Raw genomic sequence first — 22,297 nt, 5'->3', positions numbered from 1 at the left:
ATACGTGTGCGTTACTATAGGTTACAGCATGTTACAATAAAAGATATGCCCCTAGGGAATCAGACATCCGTGTTTTTTGTTGCTGCTCGAAACCGTATCTCATTTGGAATGTCGGCTTAGAATAACCAAAATAACATCGACAAGAAAGTGACAGCTTTTTGTTGACAGAAAGGTCGTAGCTATGGCTTCAAATAAACTGTAGTAGCCCCGGAGAAAAATAGACTCTACCAAACGTTTTCTCCTAGCTGAAAGAAGTGATAGAATTTCGTCAAATGGGTTGAATAATTTTCAAAGACGTTAATCGACTGAGTTAGACATTGCTTGCAACTGCATAACTGTATGGTCGGCTGGCTATATCTCTTTAGCAAATCACTCCCTACATCTGAAATATGTTACTATTTGTTTTAGTAAGAGAATGAGACTGGTAAGGCTAGTAAAAATCAGCATTGTCCCAGAACGTACCGTGCGTACGCGGGACTCTTGGCGATGAGCCTGGCAATGGAATTGTTTGTATCTATCAGTGGTAAAATCAATTATCAACAATAACCTGACACATCCTACCCCTTGACCAACATGGTACTTCAGCTGCATTATACGTGCTATCAGGCATTGTACAAGAGTTGTTGTCTTGTAGTTGCGACAGAATTAATTCACTACCGTTTCTTGTGTATGTTTGGTTGTGGTTGCATCAGAATTTCGCCCGTTGCATATAACGTTATCATCTCCGACCAAAGACCTGCAAATTCTACCCGGGATATAATCATTAAATACATGAACACAACCATACAATGATACATTCTGTAGTAGTGTTGCAAAAGTGTGTTGTTTCGCGTGTTGATTGAGAGATGGCTGTTATAGAGGTTTTCTGTTTCAGTCATGTGTGATTGGTTGTGGCGGATCCTCCTGCTAACTTTGTTAGTATTTACGGATAAGTCGCTAGAGACACATGCATCATAATAAATGTACTGCTGGCACATTTGTCATGTTTCAACAAGACAATACGCAAGCGTACATATGACTTTGAAGGCACATGTACTCCCACATTCTGGTTTCATAACTACATCAAATAAAGCTTGTCCCAAAGCGTGACATCGATTCAGTCTTTGATTCGCGCTACTTCGTGCGTGGGTTTCTTTTATCTGGCTACTTTTGTTGTTCATGTTACGGAAAAACACATCGATTTTGTTTCCAAGTAAGCATAAAGTGAGCTTATTTCTTTCAATTCATCAACCTTTCACAGCTTCTATCTGTTCGTAAATGCAATTTTCAAAGGATTAGAAGAGTCAGCGTTTTTTTTATGAAGTGAATCATGTCGTGTCACATCAGTATGCTATATATCGACTTCATCTTCATGTAATTGCCTAAAATCAATAGAACAGCGTCCTGACCAAACTATGTTGAACACATCATACGTACCTGTCCTTGGTACTGAAACTTGCTAGGTCTCATGTTGTATAAAACAACACGTAAGGTAGGATAGGTCCATTGTTGTTGTTAATGTTGCAAATATAGAAAGACATTGAAGACGCCATAATCGATCAACCACAGCTACCATCTATTGATTTTCAGAACACACATGTGTTTATTCTGTTTCAGATTTATTTTAGTATATTACACCAAACGTCGATCACGTCCATTAATTCTTGCATTTTCAACTTTCTCTGAACCAACTTGTCTTAACGCTCAAGAAACACAGCTTTATCTTTTTCCTCGTAACCGATGCGTTGATTTCAGTTCAATTAACTTTTGCCGATTCAATTCAACTTCATAAAAGATTCGACGTAAATGCATTCTCCCAGCCCACGCATTTACGTAATCACATTAATTATCCATATTTCTGTTTCCTCACAAGACACATGACCATTTTTCTTCATGTAACACTCACCATTATTTTTTTCTTCCCCGCAAAAACTATGCTTCTTTTACTTTCTCAAAACCCACATGTACATTCCAATTAGTCAAACAACCCACGATTGTACTATCTCGCAATTCATAAGTTTTATTTCACTTTACTAGACTTACACATCTTCATTTTTAGTCTTTGTAACGTTTTATCTCAATTCTACGTTGTCACATGGGACCTCTCTCTATCGTTTTCTTCATGTACATATGACAGACAACATAGTCTGAAGTATCTTTCCTAATAAGAATCCAATTTATGACACGCATGATTAAGTTTTGTATTCAATAATTGCATTTTGACTCGCCTTTATGAAAGGGCAGTCTATTTCAGTTGTCGGAATACTTTTTTACCGGTAGGTTTTTCCACATCAGTCAGAAGAGGGTCAATCTCTCGGCGTTCCTCCTGCCTTTGACCGCTTATCTCTAGCAAACAGGCCGGTACAGTCATGCACGGCACATGCTCTACTGCGGTATGGCTTTCCTCGAACAACTTGTAGCATTGTGAATATGAACACACTAACAGTGAGCTAGTTTTATGGTAAGGGTTTTCTACTTAGAATCTAGAGGATCTTGGGTTAAATTCCCTTGTAGTCAAAAGTGTTGTGCCCTTGGGTAAAGCACTTCACATCTATCTCGTCATATGAAAAAAAAGGTACTTAGCTTCGGTTAGGGCTTTCCCCTGGGATGGGACGTAAAACCGCAATCCCCGTGTTCGAGGAGAGCCACGCCTTAAGGTGGTATCTCACTGCACTTGGGGCACCGGTGCGGCACTGCGGGGTTTGTTCACTGCGGCACTGTGTTATTTTTGCCGATTTGTTTTAATAATTTAGATATTGCAAAATATGTAAAAGTATGACTTAGAAGACAACAAAATACTAGTACACAAAACGTAAGAACATTCTTTCTTTATCTCTAAAATTCGTTTTGTCATCTACGAACCCCGCAGTGCCTTACTAGTGCCCCAGGTGCAGTGAGATACCACCTTTAAGCATGTTAAACAATATTCAGCAGTTAATTGAAAAGTGCAGGAGTCCTTCCAGATGTTAGTGGATCAAACCTTGCAGTTTGGTCTCCAAGCTGACATCTGGCAAATGTGATAGTCACATGTTATGTCTATCATTCCACAAGTGTGGCAAAGCTGAACTTAATAGTCTGACGTAATGCATATGTCATTTGAGCTGAAAAACCGCGGAGTATTGGAAAGATTCAGAACCAACTGCTGCATGAAGGTTAAGAACAATAGCAATGAAGCAAAATGACACTTTGATATGATATCTATCGCGGTAGCTAGAAGACTAAGTAAATGGTCTATCCAGAGTCGTAATAACAGCGAACTATACATATCTAACTACACACTTTACAGGGTAGAAACTGTCAGCACAAATCGATTCCTGCGTTGACTGATTTTGACGTCAGGGTGGAGATAAAATATCCAATAGGAAAACCTGTTGTTATTGGCACAATATACCACCCATTGATCTCAACTATGCAATACTTTGATGTCCTTGAACCAGCCATGACCAGCGCTACAGGGCTATCAGATGAGATTTTTATACTTGAAGATCTGAATCGTAACACTATATCTCTAAAAGTTCCAGTAAGAAAATGGACTATCGCTGTAACCTATTTCAAGCCTAACAACTTATATACAAGCCAACACGTATAACTGAGAACTCTTTCACCTCCGTTGACGTCATTATAACAGCTAGCCCTAAGAATGTTGCGGACTATGGCGTGTGCTCTTCATGACTCAGCGACTATTCGTTCACCTACGCATTTAGGTGCTTGGTTTGATCCCTGTGTGACACGAGGTATTCGCATCAACAAACTATGCAATGCGGTATCCTCTAGGCTTGGGATGTTAAGACGTTTGGTACCCATTTTTCATGCTAAGACACTTGCTTCCGAAAATTGAGTGTTGTGATATCTTATGGGACAACTGCGCGAAATCTCTCTCGGACAATCTTCAGAAACTCCAGAACCGTGCAGCATGGGCTGTCCTCGGTCTGTCACGTACACACATGTAGATAATGAACATCTGTCTGCATACTGTCTTCAAGCTAATCCTTCAACAGTTACCAGGATACTTAACGTTAGGTATATTTGCTAGAACATCTCACTTCTACGCAACAAGGCACAATTCAGATATATCATTACGACTTGCTGAAGTCAGGCTTGATTCCGGCCGTAGACAATTTGCGTATAGGGGTGCATTTAATTGGAATGAGTTGTCAGCTACGGTAAGAGTGGCCAGGACTGACCGATCTTTCAAGAAACGTCTAAAAACGTCTTCAATACTGACTTCTGACTTCTGATTTACGATTTAAGGCATGTATAAGAACTATTAGGTGAATTTTCATTTAATGATGGTTATGTATATATTGTATTGTGTATACCCAAGGCCTCCCTGAAAAGCGGTGCTTATGCCACTGAGTGTGAACAGAAATGAATTAGTAATTACAGGCGACAGACCCTAGTAATTAGACGCCTTTCGATTCGCAACTCGGGAATAATATTGACGTTAAGTAAGACACTTTGATAATCAATAAAGTAAAGCTTCTTCGTTAATTAAGGACCTACTGTAGAAGAACGATTAAATCATGCTAATCTGAATTGAAAATCATGTCGCCAAGGGATTAAGAGGAAGATAATTTTATAATTACATCCACACATTGACGATGCCGTTACCATCTCATTATATATACGAACACATCTTTCGATGAACAAAAATACATGAAAACGATTACTACTTTTTTTTGGAAATGTAGCCGCTATTCTTCGTAAATGTTCTTGATGATGTTCACCTTGTATGTCACATAAGGCATGCAGCAAGTTTCCTTGTTGTTTCAGAAGCAGGGTATATTTCTTTACAGAGAGGCATTCCTACATTGTAGCCCTTTAATGTGCACCTTTCTAACATTGGACCACCATTTCACGTCCCCTCGGCCTGTGAAAGACGGTTGCAGGCCCAACCGAAGAAGCCCCTCCCAGGAGTGAACCAGTTAGGCCTATGTCACATTTCCAAACCGGGGCCCGGCCGGGCAGCTTTCGGGAACGACAATTATGATATAAAAGACACCAAACTACACAAGACGTAACGAGATAGCCGTGGACATTACTTGTGTACATTTGTACGCATACATTTGTATCCTTCATTTCCACAAACATCTAGGCCGGGCCCCGGTTTGGAAATGTGACGTTAGCCTTACCAAATATAATTGAAACCATACTGCGAGGCTGCTACCAGTTGAGCCACAGGGACACCCCGTCTTCTTGGATGATTTAATCATAATCATACTACATCGATAGTTACATCTCGGGGGTACTGCAGTGCGAGGCGCAGGAGTTTATTGGTCAATCAAGGCCTCCCATATTGTCTGTTAACGGGAGACAAAGCGATCTCACCGGAACACTTTCCGCAGCATTTAACCTTTTCAAAGTTCGCCTAACGTCTCATACGTAATACTAGACCGTTTAGGGACACACATTTGGTGACAAGTTTAAAGCAATGGGGAAAATATGTCAGAACTACAGGATCAGGTCGCTCTACGCGGGCACGACCAAGTATCTACCCGTACATTTGTAATAACGTAGCAGGCGCCACAGGTCTTTTATGTAGTGTCTGGTGCAGCAAAAAGCCTTAGATATCTTTTATGTCCAGTAGATAAGAAGGATGTGTTAGCAGAAGATAGGAGGATGACATCAGAGAATGGACAATCGGGACATTATAAGTGAAATATCAAGAGCGTAAGACCAAGAGGGAGAGAAAACATGTCTGCGTGGTCCCAACGGTCAAATAGTGGGACTAAGGGATAGAGGAGTGTCAAACGTTTTGAGAGGTTTTGCTGAAGCTAACCATTAGCCTGTATGCGTTACCAACAGCGTTCCCAATTTCCAACTTTAGAAATCAAATGGAAGTTACAAAGAAACTGGAATGGTTTTGGAAACGGTCAGACATTTCAGACAGCATCCACTATCTTTCGTCAGTTTCACTGAGCAAGATGTATTACAGACATAGATGTGTTCAACATCATACGTGTAGTTTTCTGGAAGTAAAGAGAAGAATTCAATGCAACACGAAAAGTCACTTCCTAAGCATCCTCCGATCGAACGGAGCCTCTAAATCAACTCTTTCAGATCTCTGTCGCTCTAGAAGAGAGCACTGCCAGCTACTTTTCTCAAAATGATACACGCCGCAAGATGTGATGGCTAAAGTCGATGACCCAGTTCCTTGGGCCGCTGCCCTTTCATCAATGTTCCTCTGATTTGGCCCAGTGTTAATGCACTCACATCTTCACCCACTCTCCTCCGACACTTTCAAAGGAAAGTTGGCGTTTCGGGCAAAACCAGGCCATCCGATAAGGTCGTTCCTCTTGAAGTGGAGTCCCGTAATTTATAGGTTACCTTACGGCCGCCGTTATCGTTGTAGTATTGACATTTCCCGCTGATTTATGTGGTAATTATGTGCCAGGCTATACCTGCAAGTGAGCTAAATCAGACTGCCGGGTTTGATAATGAGAGCCTGCTCTGTGACATATCGTCCTGATTATGATCTTAGAAAGTCATTTATCACGGAGACAGCCGAACAGCTTTCTATCTGTGTGAGATGTTCTGTGGTCACAAGGGGGCAGCCTTCTACGAAGGTCCACACATGACAGTGGCGTAGGTTACAATAATGTTTGGCGTGGGAGACTTATGTTGCTTTTACACTTGAGCGATTCTTTATGCTCTACATCAGAAATTCCGTTTATAGTTCCTGACAATCATTTTGCTACCTGTAGCTTTGCCAAGCCATGACCAAAAGGTTCTTGGCTACTCCATAACAAGTAATCTAAATGGTGTGTTCATCCTGAACAAATGACGGCCTGGATAGCATACATAAGGGGATATTTGCGCAGACTTAAAGTATTCGTAAAACATGCGTAAAGCATACTTTCGTGAAAAACGAAGACTTTACCGATGTTTTAAGGTCTGTTGAACCATTAAGTTCTGTGCAGCATGAGAGGATTGGCAGGCGCCCTCCTCACTGTTGAAATGCGGCCGAGCCTTTTGCTGGATAAATGTAAAATCGACTATATCGTTTAATCTGTTGTCTTACACAATCCCCCTTATTCTTCTTGATTAAGGTAATGAATAACAGACAACTAATATCAGATATCCCTGCTAATTGATATCATATTTAAATATCTCGCAGGATTTAGGATTTAGGACAGAGCCGGTGTGAAGTTAGAAGGAGAATAATCAGTGGGAATGTAAGTTCAGGACCATGGACAGGACCAGTGTGAAGTCAGTAGGATAGGAGGGTAATCAGTGGGGGTATACGTTCAGTACCAAGGGCAGGGTCAGTGTAAAGGCTGTAGGAGGATGATCAGTGTGAATATGAGTTCAGCACCAGGGACAGGACCATTGTGAAGTCAGTAAGAGGGTAATCAGTGTGAATATGAGTTCAGCACCAGGGACAGGACCATTGTGAAGTCAGTAAGAGGGTAATCAGTGTGAATATGAGTTCAGCACCAGGGACAGGACCAGTGTGAAGTCAGTAGGAGGATAATCAGTGTGAATATGAGTTCAGCACCAGGGACAGGACCATTGTGAAGTCAGTAAGAGGGTAATCAGTGTGAATATGAGTTCAGCACCAGGGACAGGGCCAGTGTGAAGTCAGTAGGAGGATAATCAGTGTGAACATGAGTTCAGCACCAGGGACAGGACCATTGTGAAGTCAGTAGGAGGATAATCAGTGTGAACATGAGTTCAGCACCAGGGACAGGACCATTGTGAAGTCAGTAGGAGGATAATCAGTGTGAATATGAGTTCAGCACCAGGGACAGGACCAGTGTGACGTCTGTAGGAGGATAATAAGTGTGGATATGAGTTCAGCACCAGGGACAGGGCCAGTGTGAAGTTACCAGTGGCAGGTCTAGTACAAAAACACTATATCAACCATAGGCCTCCTGATGATTTTCTTTGGTATTGCTGTGGAATTGCGAGTTTCATATTTTCTGTTTTAAATATGGTCATAATTTTTAATGAACGTTAACCTTTTCGAGTAGATGGTATAGATTTGGATCCTCTAGCGACCTGCGCTGCATCATAACTTTCTAACTTATTTACTTATCTTTTTATCATCTTTTCCTGATACGTCAGCCAAAGAGATGGTGGACTACATCGCGGACTACTTGCAGACTGTTCACACCCGCAGAGTGTACCCGGATGTACAGCCGGGGTACATGCGCAGCCTGGTCCCGGACAGCGCCCCCATGGACGGGGAATCATGGGAAGACATCTTTGATGACGTAGAGAGGGTCATCATGCCTGGAGTTTGTAACGTTTTTTTTTCAAACATTTTGAATTTGTGGTGCTCAGAAACATTTGAACTCAATAATCTCATTGTTGGATCTATACGATAAATTCAATATACCTTTTACCAACATGACAAATTGATTGATAGCAAAATGATTGCTAAGTTTAAATAGAATAGCTATCAAAAAAGTACATACATATGTGCCTAAAAGTAAAAGTACTAACATTGATATGCGTGATCTACTAAATATACTGTCACAGTTTGGGCTTACACATAGTTCAGTACCGCGAACAATGTTTGTATGTTTATGCCAGGTCATTCCCTGAGGGATAAAAACACATCTATAGTCCTTGCCTCATTTACTATAAATAAGTATTATAATAACACTACCTAGAGGTTGTACTGTTTGCATTAGGTTGTGCATTGGCAGAGCCCACACATGCATGCCTACTACCCTGCCCTGAACAGCGGACCGTCTCTGCTGGGAGACATGCTGGCTGATGCAATAGGTTGTATCGGCTTCACCTGGGTGAGTTAACAGTGTCCCTCAGCTATTCAATCTGCGGATGAACGCAACATGGGGAATCTTTTCATGTACGGCCATGTCACAAACACCTTTGGGCATCCACGGTTTATATTCATCCATGCATTTTTCATGGCCACAATGAATTCACTAGATACGATTCACGCTTTTGAAGATATGTGACATGGATTTGAAAAGCCCTGAAACGCTCTGCGTAGAATCTAGCTGATGTTTATATGGATATATTCAGGACAGTATGTCCCAAACGACGCTGTATAGAAAGATAGTGTCATCATGTCTCATAGACTTGTATACTTGGCGTCTTTACGCAAACATATTCTATAGAAATGTCTACGTTGAGCGAACGTTGACCATCTTTCTTCCAAACATCTAAAGATACAAAAAAGCAAGTTATGGTTCAACGTTTATCATACAGTTCTACTCTGATTCAGAGGCACATTAAATCTCTTCCTTTTGGAGAGATTTAGGGGCTTAAACTTTGTTCTGACACACACAAAAATATACCCACAGTTTCGGCTGACTTGAAAATGCATACTACAGCTTTCTTCAAGTTTAAGATTGTGAGTGAATACACGCTTTGGACAAGTGAGATCTTACGATATGTGACGTCAGCAACGAATTGAAAAGTGCACGGATGTAGATACTTAGGGTCATGTGTTAAGTCAAACGTGTGGCAGACGCGACTTTTATTGATACTTAGCTTGTCCGCAGTTATCGTATTATCAGTGCTTGCACAACGTTGTGGCCCAAGGGATATAGACACGCAGATGGGTTCCGCCCTGTGCACCATATAGGAGGGGGGAGGGGAGACTTCAAGTTTTTTTAAAAGACTTCACGATTGTATTTCCAACATCCAGGCCTCCAGCCCTGCCTGTACGGAGCTGGAGATGATAGTCATGGACTGGTTGGGTGCGTGCAATGTTCTCAATATTTGCTCCTGTGATCATGTGATGTTCTTCTACATCGTGTGAAATTGGTAGCTGGACGCCGAAACCAAGCATTGTCACTCCCTTTTAATCCTACATAAAATCTACATGTTTATAACCGTTTTCTTTTCGTAACAACTATATATATTAAACATAGTCCATAATTCTGGTCGTTGGTATGAACAACGATACTACCTTGCGTTCAAGCAGTCGTTGTGAACAGCTTTCAAGATCAAATAGCTAAGAAATAGCCATACTTACATACCTGATAGCACATATACATTTGAACGTAAGGTACTATTTATTCCCTTAGGCAAGATGATCGGTCTCCCACCACAGTTCCTTTACTCCCTGTCGGATGGAAAAGGCGGAGGAGTTATTCAGGTAAATGTCCGTAAAAGTCTGCAAAATAAAGCACATGAACTTAACTCTATTCATCAGGTTTTCTTCCGTATTCAACATAAAAACAAATTGTTTATCTTCTAGTATTTGTTTGTTTGTTAGGGGACCGTAAGTGAAAGCACGCTGGTGTCCATGCTGGCGGCTCGTGCAGAAGCAGTGCGCAAGCTCAAAGAACAGGTCCCGGATGCAGAGGAAAGTGACATCACGGGCCGACTGGTGGCGTACTGTTCTGACCAAGTAAGGAGCCGTGTATTCCTTCGTGGATAATATGTAAACTGGGTTATGTATCTGCATCTGTAAAGCCATCTATGATCGTCCGTAGCACACCTACTTCAAAAGAATTCATATTTAAAAACACACACCCAATAACTGCTAGGAGACCATCAAAGATCAAATCGTTTCAAGATTTAATGGCATTCATCATGATAAGTCACCTTTAGCTGTTTAAACAAAAACAGACATCCTGACAAGCAATCCCTGCACATGTGGACATGCACTATCATTGTCCTTGTTTCAGGCCCATTCCCAAGTCCAGAAGAACTGTGTGGTTGCTCTGGTCAAGCTGCGTCAGCTGGACACGGACGAGAAGGGCCGGATGAGAGGTGCTGACCTGCAGAAGGCTATAGATCAGGACAGACAGGAGGGACTCATCCCCTTCTTTGTAAGGATCTTTGAATTGCATCTGTTAATTCTCAAGGGTCTTCAACTACATACCTTTGCACCCATGTCGTTCTGTATCCCTCCGCCTCTATCTATCTCTCTTTCTGACTCGGTGTCTCTTTTTCTTACTCTCTGTACGTATGAATGCGTTTTGTGTATGTCTGTGTGTGTGTGTGTGTGTGTGTGTGTGTGTGTGTGCACGTGTGTGTGTGTGCGTGTGTGTGTGTTAAAAGTTTAAGTGTAAATCGGCAGAAATGCAACTTAACAATGACATAACATGCTATCAAAATACGTTCATAGTATTAAAGCTAGTTTAGCCCGGACTTCTATGCATACTGCATACCACATATTGATACTAACAATGGTGGTCTATGGATTTTTAGGTGTGTGCGACACTGGGCTCCACAGGAGCGTGTACCTTTGACAGTCTGGAAGAGATCGGTCCCATATGTGAGTACAGATTTTCACAATGCATTCTAAAGGCATTTCGTACAATGTCATCAGAGTAGTGCATTGTAAAACGTTACCTGTACCAACAGAATGTATTTTACTACATGTCTGACTCCATCAGCAAAGTCGTAATGCGAACATAGCAGTTCCTTAAAGGAGTGTAGAAAAACATGAAATTCTGCTGCAGTATAAAGGACAAGCACTAGGAGGCTCCAACAGCAAGCTACACTGGTCCAAGCTGGGTATGCATTTGTATGGCGTAACTGGTAGCGCGTTGGGCTCGGAATCAAGAGGTCCCGAGTTCAATCCCACCATGCCCCGTCGTTGTGTCCCTGGGAAAGGGCACACTTTTCACGACTTTCATTTACGATTGAGCCTATGGAGCCTTTATTGGGTAATTTGTCTAGTTGTGTGCCAAAAATCACACTGAGGATTTGGTGAGTCAACGTGCCAACATCTGCACAATGACACCCACCAAGAAGTGTTAAATTATTATCATAAATTGAGTATGCAGTAGCAGACAAAGAAATAGAGATGAAGACACTAAGAATGATTATCTTTCAGGTGACAGTGAGAACATCTGGCTGCACATTGACGCTGCCTACGCGGGGACGGCGTTCATCTGTCCCGAGTACCGCTATCTGATGAAGGGGATCGAGCTGGCGCACTCCTTCGCCTTCAACCCCAGCAAGTGGATGATGGTTCACTTCGACTGTACCGCCATGTGGTAAGAAATAACATAACTTTCCACTGTTCCGCTGTGTGTGTGTGTGTGTGTGTGTGTGTGTGTGTGTGTGTGTGTGTGTGTGTGTGTGTGCATGTGTACGTGTGTGTGTTTGTGTGTGTGAAAAGTTGAGAAAAGTAAAACCTGTTGGTGCATTTGCCTATTCATGAACGTGAAGCTTTCCAGTATTAGACATAACTTATGGAAGGTTTCTCTCCGATTTTACACCTGTTAGTTTAGATTCAAGACAGGCACATTTTCATCGATCTTGAAAATTTACAACATAATTACATGCAAAGTACAGACAGGAGCCTTTGAAGTAGTAATTGTTAACTATAACAATAATACTCTATATAGTTGGAAGGTTCAACGACAGTTAAGGAAGCTAATTCCCAATCTGAAAATATGTTTGTCGACATTTATCATGCATCACCATACAGCCATCAAACGAAGTGGTTTATGTGTGTATTACGTGGTTCTGGGTACTTCGAGACCTAATGTCACCATATACACATCAGCACGCCAGGCTTTCACATTTGGACCTATGCGTTAGTGATAACCTGAAGAAACATAGAAAGCTCACAGGAACCTCCTCCCACTAGCCTGATGTATCATCCTAGTAACGTTATGGCGGGGATCCTATGTTCCCTTCTATCTGTCACTGATACTAACATTATACGTACAGGTGAATATGCCTGTCCTTGGTGATGAATTCCATCCACACACAGTTGAAAGTGTGTGTGTTTTTAGCGCTGAAAACTATCTATTCACTCAAAGTTGAAAATGTAATATCCTTACTTCTGAACACTATCCACACACAGGTAAATATGAGTGTCCTTGGTGCTGAACACTATCCACACAGAAGTAAATGCCTGTCTTTGGTTCTTAAAACCATATACACACACCATAGGTAGGCATACCTGTCCTTGGTGCTGAACACCATCTACACACAGGTAGACGTGTCTGTTCTTGGTACTGAACACTATAAACACACAAGTGAACATGACTGGATAGTGGCTGTCTTTATGATGTACAATATCCAACAATAAAAACAAAAACACACATACAGACACAAGTTTCTGATCCATATGTTCTTTGACGCTTGCTGTCACCTAACGTCTTTATTATCTGGCCACTTGACACCACATCACATGAGACCAGTCAATCGCACTGTGACTATTATCCCATCCATCTAGCTGAAAGATAAATGTCGATGTAATCTCACTAATGTAGCAGACCTTGTTCTACTTCAAAGGACGGGATGATGTGGTATTTACAATTATCATGTTCATCAGATTAATCACATGGACCAAATGCTAAACTCATTAGGCGCCCCTGATCCCCCATAGGAGCTATGATTAAGGGAGCTTTTAGGTGAAATGAAACTGCCACTAGGCATTAAGCCTTGAAACGCTAACCCTATAGATGACGACACGTACGTAACAGTAGTATTTACAGCTAGAAAAGAAAGAACACCATTGGTAGCAAACTAGCTAGCAACAATCATATTCAGCTCAGCAATTTGTTACCTCCGGGTAGAAGATTCCCCTTCGACGGAGATACCGTTTCTGTTTGTGTGTTCAATATCATTTTGTTGGACTAATTCGAATTTAGCCATGTTGGTAGTTGTTGAATTTGAAACATGGCGATTTTAGGGCACCGAACCAGTATTTTCAGGTACTGCAGAATTATAAACCGGCACCCTCATCTTGAAAGTAGTGTGGTACAACCTATTATATCAATCGTTGCTCGTCTAATAGTAGCATGTGTTATGCTAGCTCTCGTTCCTTCTGATGTCATGTCTGTCCTGTGTACTTTTTCATTTTGTCCCAAAAGTCACATTTCTCCTTCCGATAGTCCTGTATCAGCCCGTTCTGTGGTGTAGTGATGTTTAAAGAAGTGTAGTTCCCTTCCCGGTTATACCTTGGCCAGTACAAATGTCCTGATTTCCTTGCGCCTGTGAAACGTGTGTGTATTCCAGGTGTGTTTGGGTCTCCAGTGTGTGCGAAATTCCCGTAGTGAAACGCTATATTATCCGCCATGTTCTGTTCCTCAAAAGTAAAAGTAAAGTTTAAGAGCGGTGCGGACTGAAAGAGAAATACTAGGTCCTCCCCATGACACACATGTCCGTTACAGTGAGGGTCGATGTCCCACGCGTGTTTTAGAGACCAAACGTGATCAAAAACGTAAAGCCAGACGTTTGTGTCACCAGCGGTCACAGCGCTACGGACAACATGACGAGTCGGGCAGGTAAAGACTAAGTCTGTAAGCAGCACTGCGAGGTATGGCCTATAGTCCGGAGCTGGCGGAGGCTTGTACTCCTTGTACACCGCCAACGCCTTCTCACGCATGAAAGCCAAGATAACTTCCTGAAAGTCGAGTCTTAACATAGTCTTCTTGAAGTCTTGATAAGTAAACAGAACAGCTTCTTCTCTTGTAGTACCTATGATGAAAGGTTTTCGTTGGAAGAGACCATTCGAAAAGCTGTCCACTATTTCATCAGTCAAGATGTCACCGTCCATAGATGGTGACCAATTCTGGAATAGCTCAAAAGGTTTGAGTGGGTTTGTAACGTAACTCTCTGCCTTGTTCTGCGCAGCAACGAGGGATTCTACACTCTTGGAACGAAGACACTTCATGTCACCATGAGAGCAGTTCAACTGATCCGCGAGGTAGTCTCCGATCAGTAGCGCTTCGACCTTAGATTTGTGGGGAACAGTGAAGGGTAAGCTTAACATAACGGCCTTGTCAAACAAGTCAGCAGAGTGTTTCGATGTAAGGTGGATCCCTATAGAATCTGCTCCGGCATTTTGTCCAACGAGTGTCACACGGTCTTTATCCCCCCTAAAGTTCCAGATGTTAGCTTGGATCCATTCCAAGGCTTCTATCTGGTCCAGTATGCCATAGTTCCCAGTTGCAGCATCCGTACCTTCCCCTGCTACCAGAAAGCCTAGAGTTCCCAGCCGGTAGTTGATAGTGACCACCACGGTGTTAGTCTTCTCTGCGAGAAATCGTCCGTCATAACCCAAGGCCGAACCTGAACCCGAGCGATAATTCCCACCGTGCATGAAGAACAAGACGGGAAGCTTTTCGGAGTGATGTGAGGTGTGCGGTACGAAGATGTTGAGATATAAACAGTTCTCACTTTGTCTTCCGTCCCGTGGGCATAAGTGTTGGGGGTCGCGCCCCCCAGGTTGGCACCCATGTTGCGGGCAGGCCGGGCCGGGTACTGTGCCGTCCCGTACACCAGGAGCCCACGGTGTGCTGAACGGCCTCGGTGGCTGCCACCGTAGATCTCCTACAGGTGGTTCTGCAAAGGGTAGACCGAGGAAGATGTCACATTCTTCCGCTGATATACCCCGTACGGGCCCGTACTGCGTCTGGACGATAGTACCACCATCTTTCGTGGAAAGTCCAATCACTCCGACTAGTTGTAGAGGCAGGAGCAACAAGAGACTAATCAGCAACATAGTTTCCACGAATATATGATATTCTACGAAGAAATAAGGTGGAATATGAGCGCCACAAATGCACCAAAATGTTGAACTGTCTTCAAAAGATACGAGGTTGAACAAACACTCAAGCCTCTGTATCAAAATTAAACATTATACATGGTACACACCACTTCTTGTTTGGCTCCAAAGTACAAACGTAACTATATTAACGTTAACTATAGCACTGTGGCTAAAAATTAACTATGCAGTCAACCGAGAAACACCGAGATAGAAGAATGTGGACATGTGCGCGTGTGTGTGTAAAACGCGATTGCGCAAAAAGTTACTTAGAAAACGTTGATACAACATAGACATGTCAGCACTTTGACTATGTTTCAAATGTTGCAGGGTAAAAGACAATGTGGCTCTACAACAAGCTTTCATCGTCAACCCGTTATATCTGCGACACGAAAACTCAGGTTAGAAAACTTTGTTTATGTTATCGTAATGTTTATTGACTAAGGTTGATTGGTAACTTCATTTGTACCTTACACATTTTTTCGAAAGGCAAAGCTACTATTATCTTATCTATAATTTTAAGAAGCAGTTTTGTCCTTACGATTCCGTTATAAAAACTTTTCAAAGACATCTCTTTTTTCTATCTGTAGGACATGCTGTTGACTACATGGTAAGTTGTCATATGTTTCAATCGAATGGTTCAGAAATTAGATTCTTGATTGAGTTATAGTAAATCATTAGATTTGACAAAGAGATGTAAACTATTTGAATGGCCGTAAAACAATCATCTGGAATTTGTGTAGGTTTGAAAGGTGGGTTGTAATTTGGTATCGGCCCCCGTCTCGGTGAACTGACTATACTAGCTGCAGGCATGCGAGTATGATTAGTCTAGACTATACTTACATTCAGTCTAACATGGGCGTAACGTGGGAGATCATCTACAATTTGTGTAGGTTTTAAAGAAATTCTGTATCGGCCCCCGTCCCGGTGAGCTGACCATACTAACTACAAACATTTTTTGCACACACAGCACTGGCAGATCCCCCTCAGCCGCCGCTTCCGAGCGCTAAAGCTGTGGTTCGTCATCCGGTCATACGGCATCAGCGGCCTGCGGGACCACGTCAGGAAGGTGCGCATTTGTACAGTTTCACATTCAAAGAGAAAAAAAGCACGATGTTACAAATGTCGCCTATTTAATACTCTTTCATGTCACTGACAAAGTTTGATACCTGTTAGATCTAAAGTTACCCAGTTAAAGGAAAACCCTTCAACAAATTCAAAGAAAAGGCTTATACAATGAATTTACTTTTCATGTACCATCTAGTCTATATGTACATGTTATATATGACTTCAAATCTTAGATTGCTTTACTCTGACCACGAGACTATTTTTTAGGTTGTTTATACTTACATCGATGGTTAGACGTTTTTCTTTAGGCTTGTAGAAGATGGTGTGAGTGGAAATAACAAATTATTATTTTTAACTCACAACATCGTTCTGCAAACCTTAAGCAAAACGTCTAGCCATCGATGTAAGTATAAACAATCCACGTACAGTAAACATCACATTTACAGACACTTCTAAATGTGTTATTAAACCTTCCTCTCCGCCGTTACCAGTTGTTACTTGTTTATTCCATTTGCAGGGCGTCAGGCTGGCGGAGCAGTTTGAGACGATGGTTAGGAAGGACACGAGGTTTGAGATCCCTGCACAGCGGATCCTTGGCCTGGTCGTCTTCCGTCTTAAGGTCAGTACCCCAGAGGTCTTACAAGGCTTCTTCATTATAGAGTGAGAAGGAGTTCATCAACTTTCAGTTGGTGTGAATCTTTAAAAAACGAATCGGGACGTTTTGCCTTTCTGAACACGTGATTGGTCGGAATGAAATGATGTCCCTTCGGCGACTATTTCACGCTAATAAACATAGTACCTAGAATCTAAAAGTATCAAGAATAAATGTGATAGTTGACAAGAGCAAATAATTCCCATTTGGAACTATCGAAAAAGCATTATTCCTCTTGTGAGCGCCCTAATTTCCCATCTGAATGACTAAATTCCCCTCAATAGTCACGGACACCTCTCTTCTGCCAGCATGATATATCTCCTGCATGAAACCTGCGAGCGCACTGACATTTATGAGTTATTTCTTACTGGGGTCAAGGATAATGAGAAGTTCCAATTCAATGGGCCGAGGATCGGACCAAGTGAATGTATTGCTTCTGGCCGCATATGACATCATGGACACAATGTTTTAAACATGTAGCTTAGTTCTTCGTGGAAGGATGGTCTCCTTTCTTTAAGATATGACTCATAATGATGTTTCTTCGCAACGGTTGCACTGTGGTCTTGTGGTTAGGGTTTTTGACTCAGGACCTGAAGGTACCGAATTCGAATCTCTGCCAGGTCCCGATGTTTTGCTCTTAGGTACTTCAACTTCCTCCTGACTCATGTGAAAGTCTCTCGGATAGAACATGAAATGTCTCCCACGTGTGATTGGAGTCACATCTACACATTTGATAATCCACCACACCGGGGAAATAAATCTGTTCGGATTTTACTAACTTGTACCCTTCAGTACAAACCTATTCAAGTAAAGTGTTATGCCATGAAGTGGGTTACCGGGTATGAACAAACAACAAACTTGTTGGCAATAATAATACGAGACATTGTAATCACCACATTCTGATCAAAAAGCCAGTGTGTTGACTAGATCCTTTAAAAGCAACTTCCCCTGACGCAAGGGCCACAGAGACTGATGCGTCTGCACAGTGAAGTAGGATTTGCTCCCTAGGTGGTGGTGACGAAACAACCCAAAGGTGTGACCCTGAGGATTATAAGCATTTACACCTTTGAGAATCATACCGCGGCTAGAGGTCATCCATATTCAACTTCACCGGCGGCCATCTTTGATTTGTATCACACCACATCTATCAGTGACCAAAACGTCCGGTCAGCCTGTCAATCAACACCCACTCACTTCCAAAAGTTCTGCAGGGTGAGATTTGCTGCCATCGTCGAATTAGAGTGGGATTTACCAGAGCCTAAACTGAGAGTCAAACTGTTGCCAGGGCCTACAGAGGCCAGTTCTTTGGCACCATGTACATCCCCAAGACATCCCCTGCGGAAAATATAGGATGTTTGGTCCGATGAAATAATGACAAAAGTCTCAGACCCCCATGTGGAATTCCTTTTGGCTACAGGACTGTTAACTGAAGTCCTCAGGAAAAGGAAACGGGTTAAGCCTAATTTGCCAGACGGCCAGAAGTTTACAGTGCCTTGGTCATGGGAAAGACTGATGACCAAGTTCACTAACTGAAATATACAGCAGCATTAGGGACAGGGGAATATACATAGGACGCCATGCAGTCAGGGTCAAGGAAACGCAGTCAGGAACAGGGGTAATGAATCACTGTCAGCGGCAAGGACAAGGAAACAAACTCAGCACCAGGGAAACACAGCACCAGGGACAGGGAAATAGCGTCAGCAACAGGGGTAGTGAATCACTGTCAGCACCAAGGACAAGGAAACAAACTCAGCACCAGGGACAGGGAAACACAGCACCATGGTAGCGAATCCCTGTCAGCACCAGGGGTAGTGAATCACTGTCAGCACCAGGGACAAAGAAACAATCGCAGAACCAGGGAAACACAGTTAGCACCAGGGACAGGGAAATACCGTCAGCACCAGGGACAGGGAAACACAGTCAGCAACAGGAGCAGTGAATCACTGTCAGCACCAGGGACAAGGAAACAATCGCAGCACCAGGGACAGGGAAATACCGTCAGTACCAGGGACGGGGAAACACAGTCAGCACCAGGGACAGGGAAACACAATTAGCACCAGGGAAACACAGTCAGCACCGGGGATAGGGAAACATCATGAGACGTCACGTAATTATTGTATAAGAATTTAGAGAGCTGACTCGTTTAACCAACCAATATGGCGGCTGTGACGTCTCATACAAACACATAACCATAATAACAACGTTTTCACTATCTTTCTTCAGGGTCCTGACTCCTTGACTGAGACGTTGTTGAATCGTCTGAACAAGACGGGGAAGTTGTTCATGGTTCCCGCTTCTCTCAAGGGCAAGTACATCATACGCTTCACGGTGACGTCACAAAACACCGCCGAGGCAGACATCGTGTACGATTTTGAGCTGATACAGAAGGTATTTTGGTGTTGCTTTGCTGTTTGCAATTTAAGAAGTCTACACTTCAAATGTATGTGTTTGTTATATCATTCCATGGTCTTATGTTTAGAAGTCTATTACAGAAAGCAGCTGAGGATTAACAAAGCTGTCAATGGAAGAGAATGATGTTTACAATAATCCTCAACCAACTTACATGTATGATGTGCAAAAGATAATGAATACGTAAATATAGGGGCACTTCAACATGTTCTGCTATAAACAGATCTTGTATGTGACTTATGATTATGTTTCATTTTGTTGTTTCAAGATGGCGTCCCATGTCCTTAGCGGGAACGAGGCTGAACCTGACATGGCGAAGTGGGACACAGAAACGTTCGTGTCGAAAGTCTCGTCAGCACCTGACGACAGTAACGGGAACCGGGCAGCACAGCGGGCGGGCAGGCGCCTCGACACCGCCGTAGTCAGGGTCCCGAGCGGACGCCGCACGGTCATCGTTAAAATCCCGGTCAAAAACCAGCGGATTCAAGATGGCGACCGCCCGGTCGAGAAGGACCTAGCCAACATCTGCGGCTGCTCTTCTCTACTGAGCAGCCTCATGATGAGTAAAGACAACAAAGAACTGCAGTCTTCTAAAGAAGACGCCGTGGCGGCTGCAAAGAGGCGCGCGATCTTCGAAGCCAAGGGAACTCAGACATCGCTGGAATGTGAGATCAAAGTGATGGGGAACGGCCTCCTCTCCGAGGCTATCAAAAGCCTGTTGGTAAATGCTAGTGATCACGGTGATGGACTGGTGACCCACTAGAGTTGTCCGTGTAGCCTTGGAGCCAGACTGTAGTCAGGAAATCCTCGAGCTACAATGTAGCAATCTACAATCCTCAGGGGGCTAGGGAAACTTTCTTCGGGGTATGTTGACCCAGGGGCCGAAGAGCTCGCATGTCTAGGCCCTGGTTACAGTCTGGCTTCGAGGATAGTTGCAGAGAGACGCTGTTGTAGAGGTTGCCCATAGCACGGGCAAGAGTTTCAGGTGATATGAAGCTACACGTAACAGATTTAATTGATTGAAAAATAACGTTATACCCGTTCTAAACATATATTGTCTCCACATGACACTCTCTCAACGTTTGCCAATCGTAATCGTAATCTGTGTTGTGTCTAAATTTAGTTACTGAATGTCCTTCATGCTGATTGGTTGTTATAAAGCTATATCACCTTTATGGTCGCAGCAATCTTATTCTTGCTTTCTTGGCACTAGCTTGCCTGTTATTTGTTGTCATGTTTAGGTTAGAAGTAAAATGAAAGTATATAATACAAGATTTGGACTATATAGTCATAAAGCTTCCATAGAGAGATGATATATATATATACTTACTTTACTTTAGACAGATATTAAACAGATGATATCAGGAAAAAGACTAGATATTAAACTAATAGACAGATGATATTTGTGAAAAGTGTAACTGAAAATAATCAGGATATGTCGTGCAGATAAAGCATCAGGTGATGGATCTGGCATCTATATCTATAAAAATGAAAACTTTATGAGATAATACCCAAGTTATTGTAACTATAGGTATTTTTAAACAAGTAAACAGCATTAAGCATTAGATGATTTGAGAGGTGAAAGACAAAAGTAATAAGAAAGTTAGTAGAAAACTCGTATGAGTTCAATCGTGTGTTGTGTCACGTGTCTGTGTTACACGATCTTTCACTGTCAGTGGTTGATTGGGCCTCCTCCCCGAGAGCTTGTGTCCAGACACCTCTCACTCGTTTGAATCTTTAACCAATGGGAGCTTAGGATTATTGATCACTTTGTAAATCAGTCCAATGGGATCCCAGGCTTTTCAGAAACCAGTCATCACCCACCCACCTGCACCATGGTAACAGAGAGCTCTCAGTCTGACGATAATTATTCCATGTTGGCACCTTCAAGCTTCTAGGGGCCTGACCAGTGAAAAGTTTGCCGACTAGAAGCATGTATTAGTCAGAATAGCTGTGTCATGTTTTGTTGCTAGAATGCTCTGTGTTCAGACAGTGACACCGACTTTGTTCAGCGAGAAGATGTGGAATATCTAATCTTTCAATGACTAGTATGTCACGGCGAAGTCATTGAGGTTGAATGTCGACGTAGACAATGCGTTTGGTTGGTGCATTTATGAGCAAACTCCCGGCCCCGTGACCGTGCCTCTAGTAAACGTAACAATGAGATGTTATCCGCGAATAAGTCTATCAGATTGGTAAATGACTGTAAAACAAAATTCTCTATCCACGAACACATACAGCATTTACAGGAACCGACGTTTCTTAGGTCAATAATGACATAAAAGTGATATTTCGTTTGGGATAGCACTTACCAATGCAGTGACACCTAGCTGCAGTACAACATATGTTAGTTTATTTAGAATGGGTATATTTGTGAATCGTCCCTAGTATAAGAGGGATCGGAGTCAGGTTAACAACATATTCACCCAGTCATTATTTCTCTAGGGAACATGGCAGGCAGTCACCCAAACGCCGGCTCATGTGAATACTGTATGTGGCTGTAAGTAGATAACCTTGTTTTACAGTAAGTTGTCATATTGTTGTAAACTGTGTTAAGTGTGCGTATTTAGTCTCTGAGTATGGAGATACAAGATTAATCTATTGAATAATCCGGACAAGTCAATGAATAAATGTGAGATGTATATACTCCTTCTAGCACCTTTTCTTTCTGTCCTAAAATGTGGGTAGACCTCAAGTTAAGTGATATACTACATTTGAGTCAATAATATGGCATATTAATGTTATGT

The 22,297-nt window shown here is 42.4% G+C and overlaps 1 protein-coding gene across 1 annotated transcript; it reads left to right on the top strand.

Moving 5' to 3' along the window:
* Positions 1-8,050: 8,050 nt before the first annotated feature.
* LOC118412289 (histidine decarboxylase-like) lies at positions 8,051-22,260 on the top strand. Its single transcript, XM_035815064.1, has 14 exons — positions 8,051-8,219; positions 8,619-8,732; positions 9,605-9,656; positions 9,987-10,057; positions 10,178-10,312; positions 10,593-10,736; positions 11,119-11,185; positions 11,750-11,912; positions 15,752-15,822; positions 16,012-16,031; positions 16,392-16,490; positions 17,007-17,108; positions 19,365-19,529; positions 19,819-22,260. Exons 1-14 carry the CDS (start codon positions 8,055-8,057, stop codon positions 20,311-20,313), a joined length of 1,863 nt encoding a protein of 620 aa, XP_035670957.1. The 5' UTR covers positions 8,051-8,054; the 3' UTR covers positions 20,314-22,260.
* Positions 22,261-22,297: the final 37 nt, after the last annotated feature.

Source organism: Branchiostoma floridae, chromosome 3 (genome assembly GCF_000003815.2).
Source record: "Branchiostoma floridae strain S238N-H82 chromosome 3, Bfl_VNyyK, whole genome shotgun sequence".
Taxonomy (NCBI): Eukaryota; Metazoa; Chordata; class Leptocardii; order Amphioxiformes; family Branchiostomatidae; genus Branchiostoma; species Branchiostoma floridae.
The sequence above is the reverse complement of the archived record's forward strand: the minus strand, read 5'-3'. Positions and strand labels throughout refer to the sequence as shown.

What these genes read in the sequence shown, in the direction of transcription:
- LOC118412289 (XM_035815064.1), top strand. Translation starts at nt 8,055, where the DNA reads ATGGTGGACTACATCGCGGACTACTTGCAGACTGTTCACACCCGCAGA. An exon ending in GTTGTATCGGCTTCACCTGG is followed by an intron (nt 8,733 to 9,604) that starts GTGAGTTAACAG and finishes TCCAACATCCAG; the next exon opens with GCCTCCAGCCCTGCCTGTAC. An exon ending in TTCGACTGTACCGCCATGTG is followed by an intron (nt 11,913 to 15,751) that starts GTAAGAAATAAC and finishes CAAATGTTGCAG; the next exon opens with GGTAAAAGACAATGTGGCTC.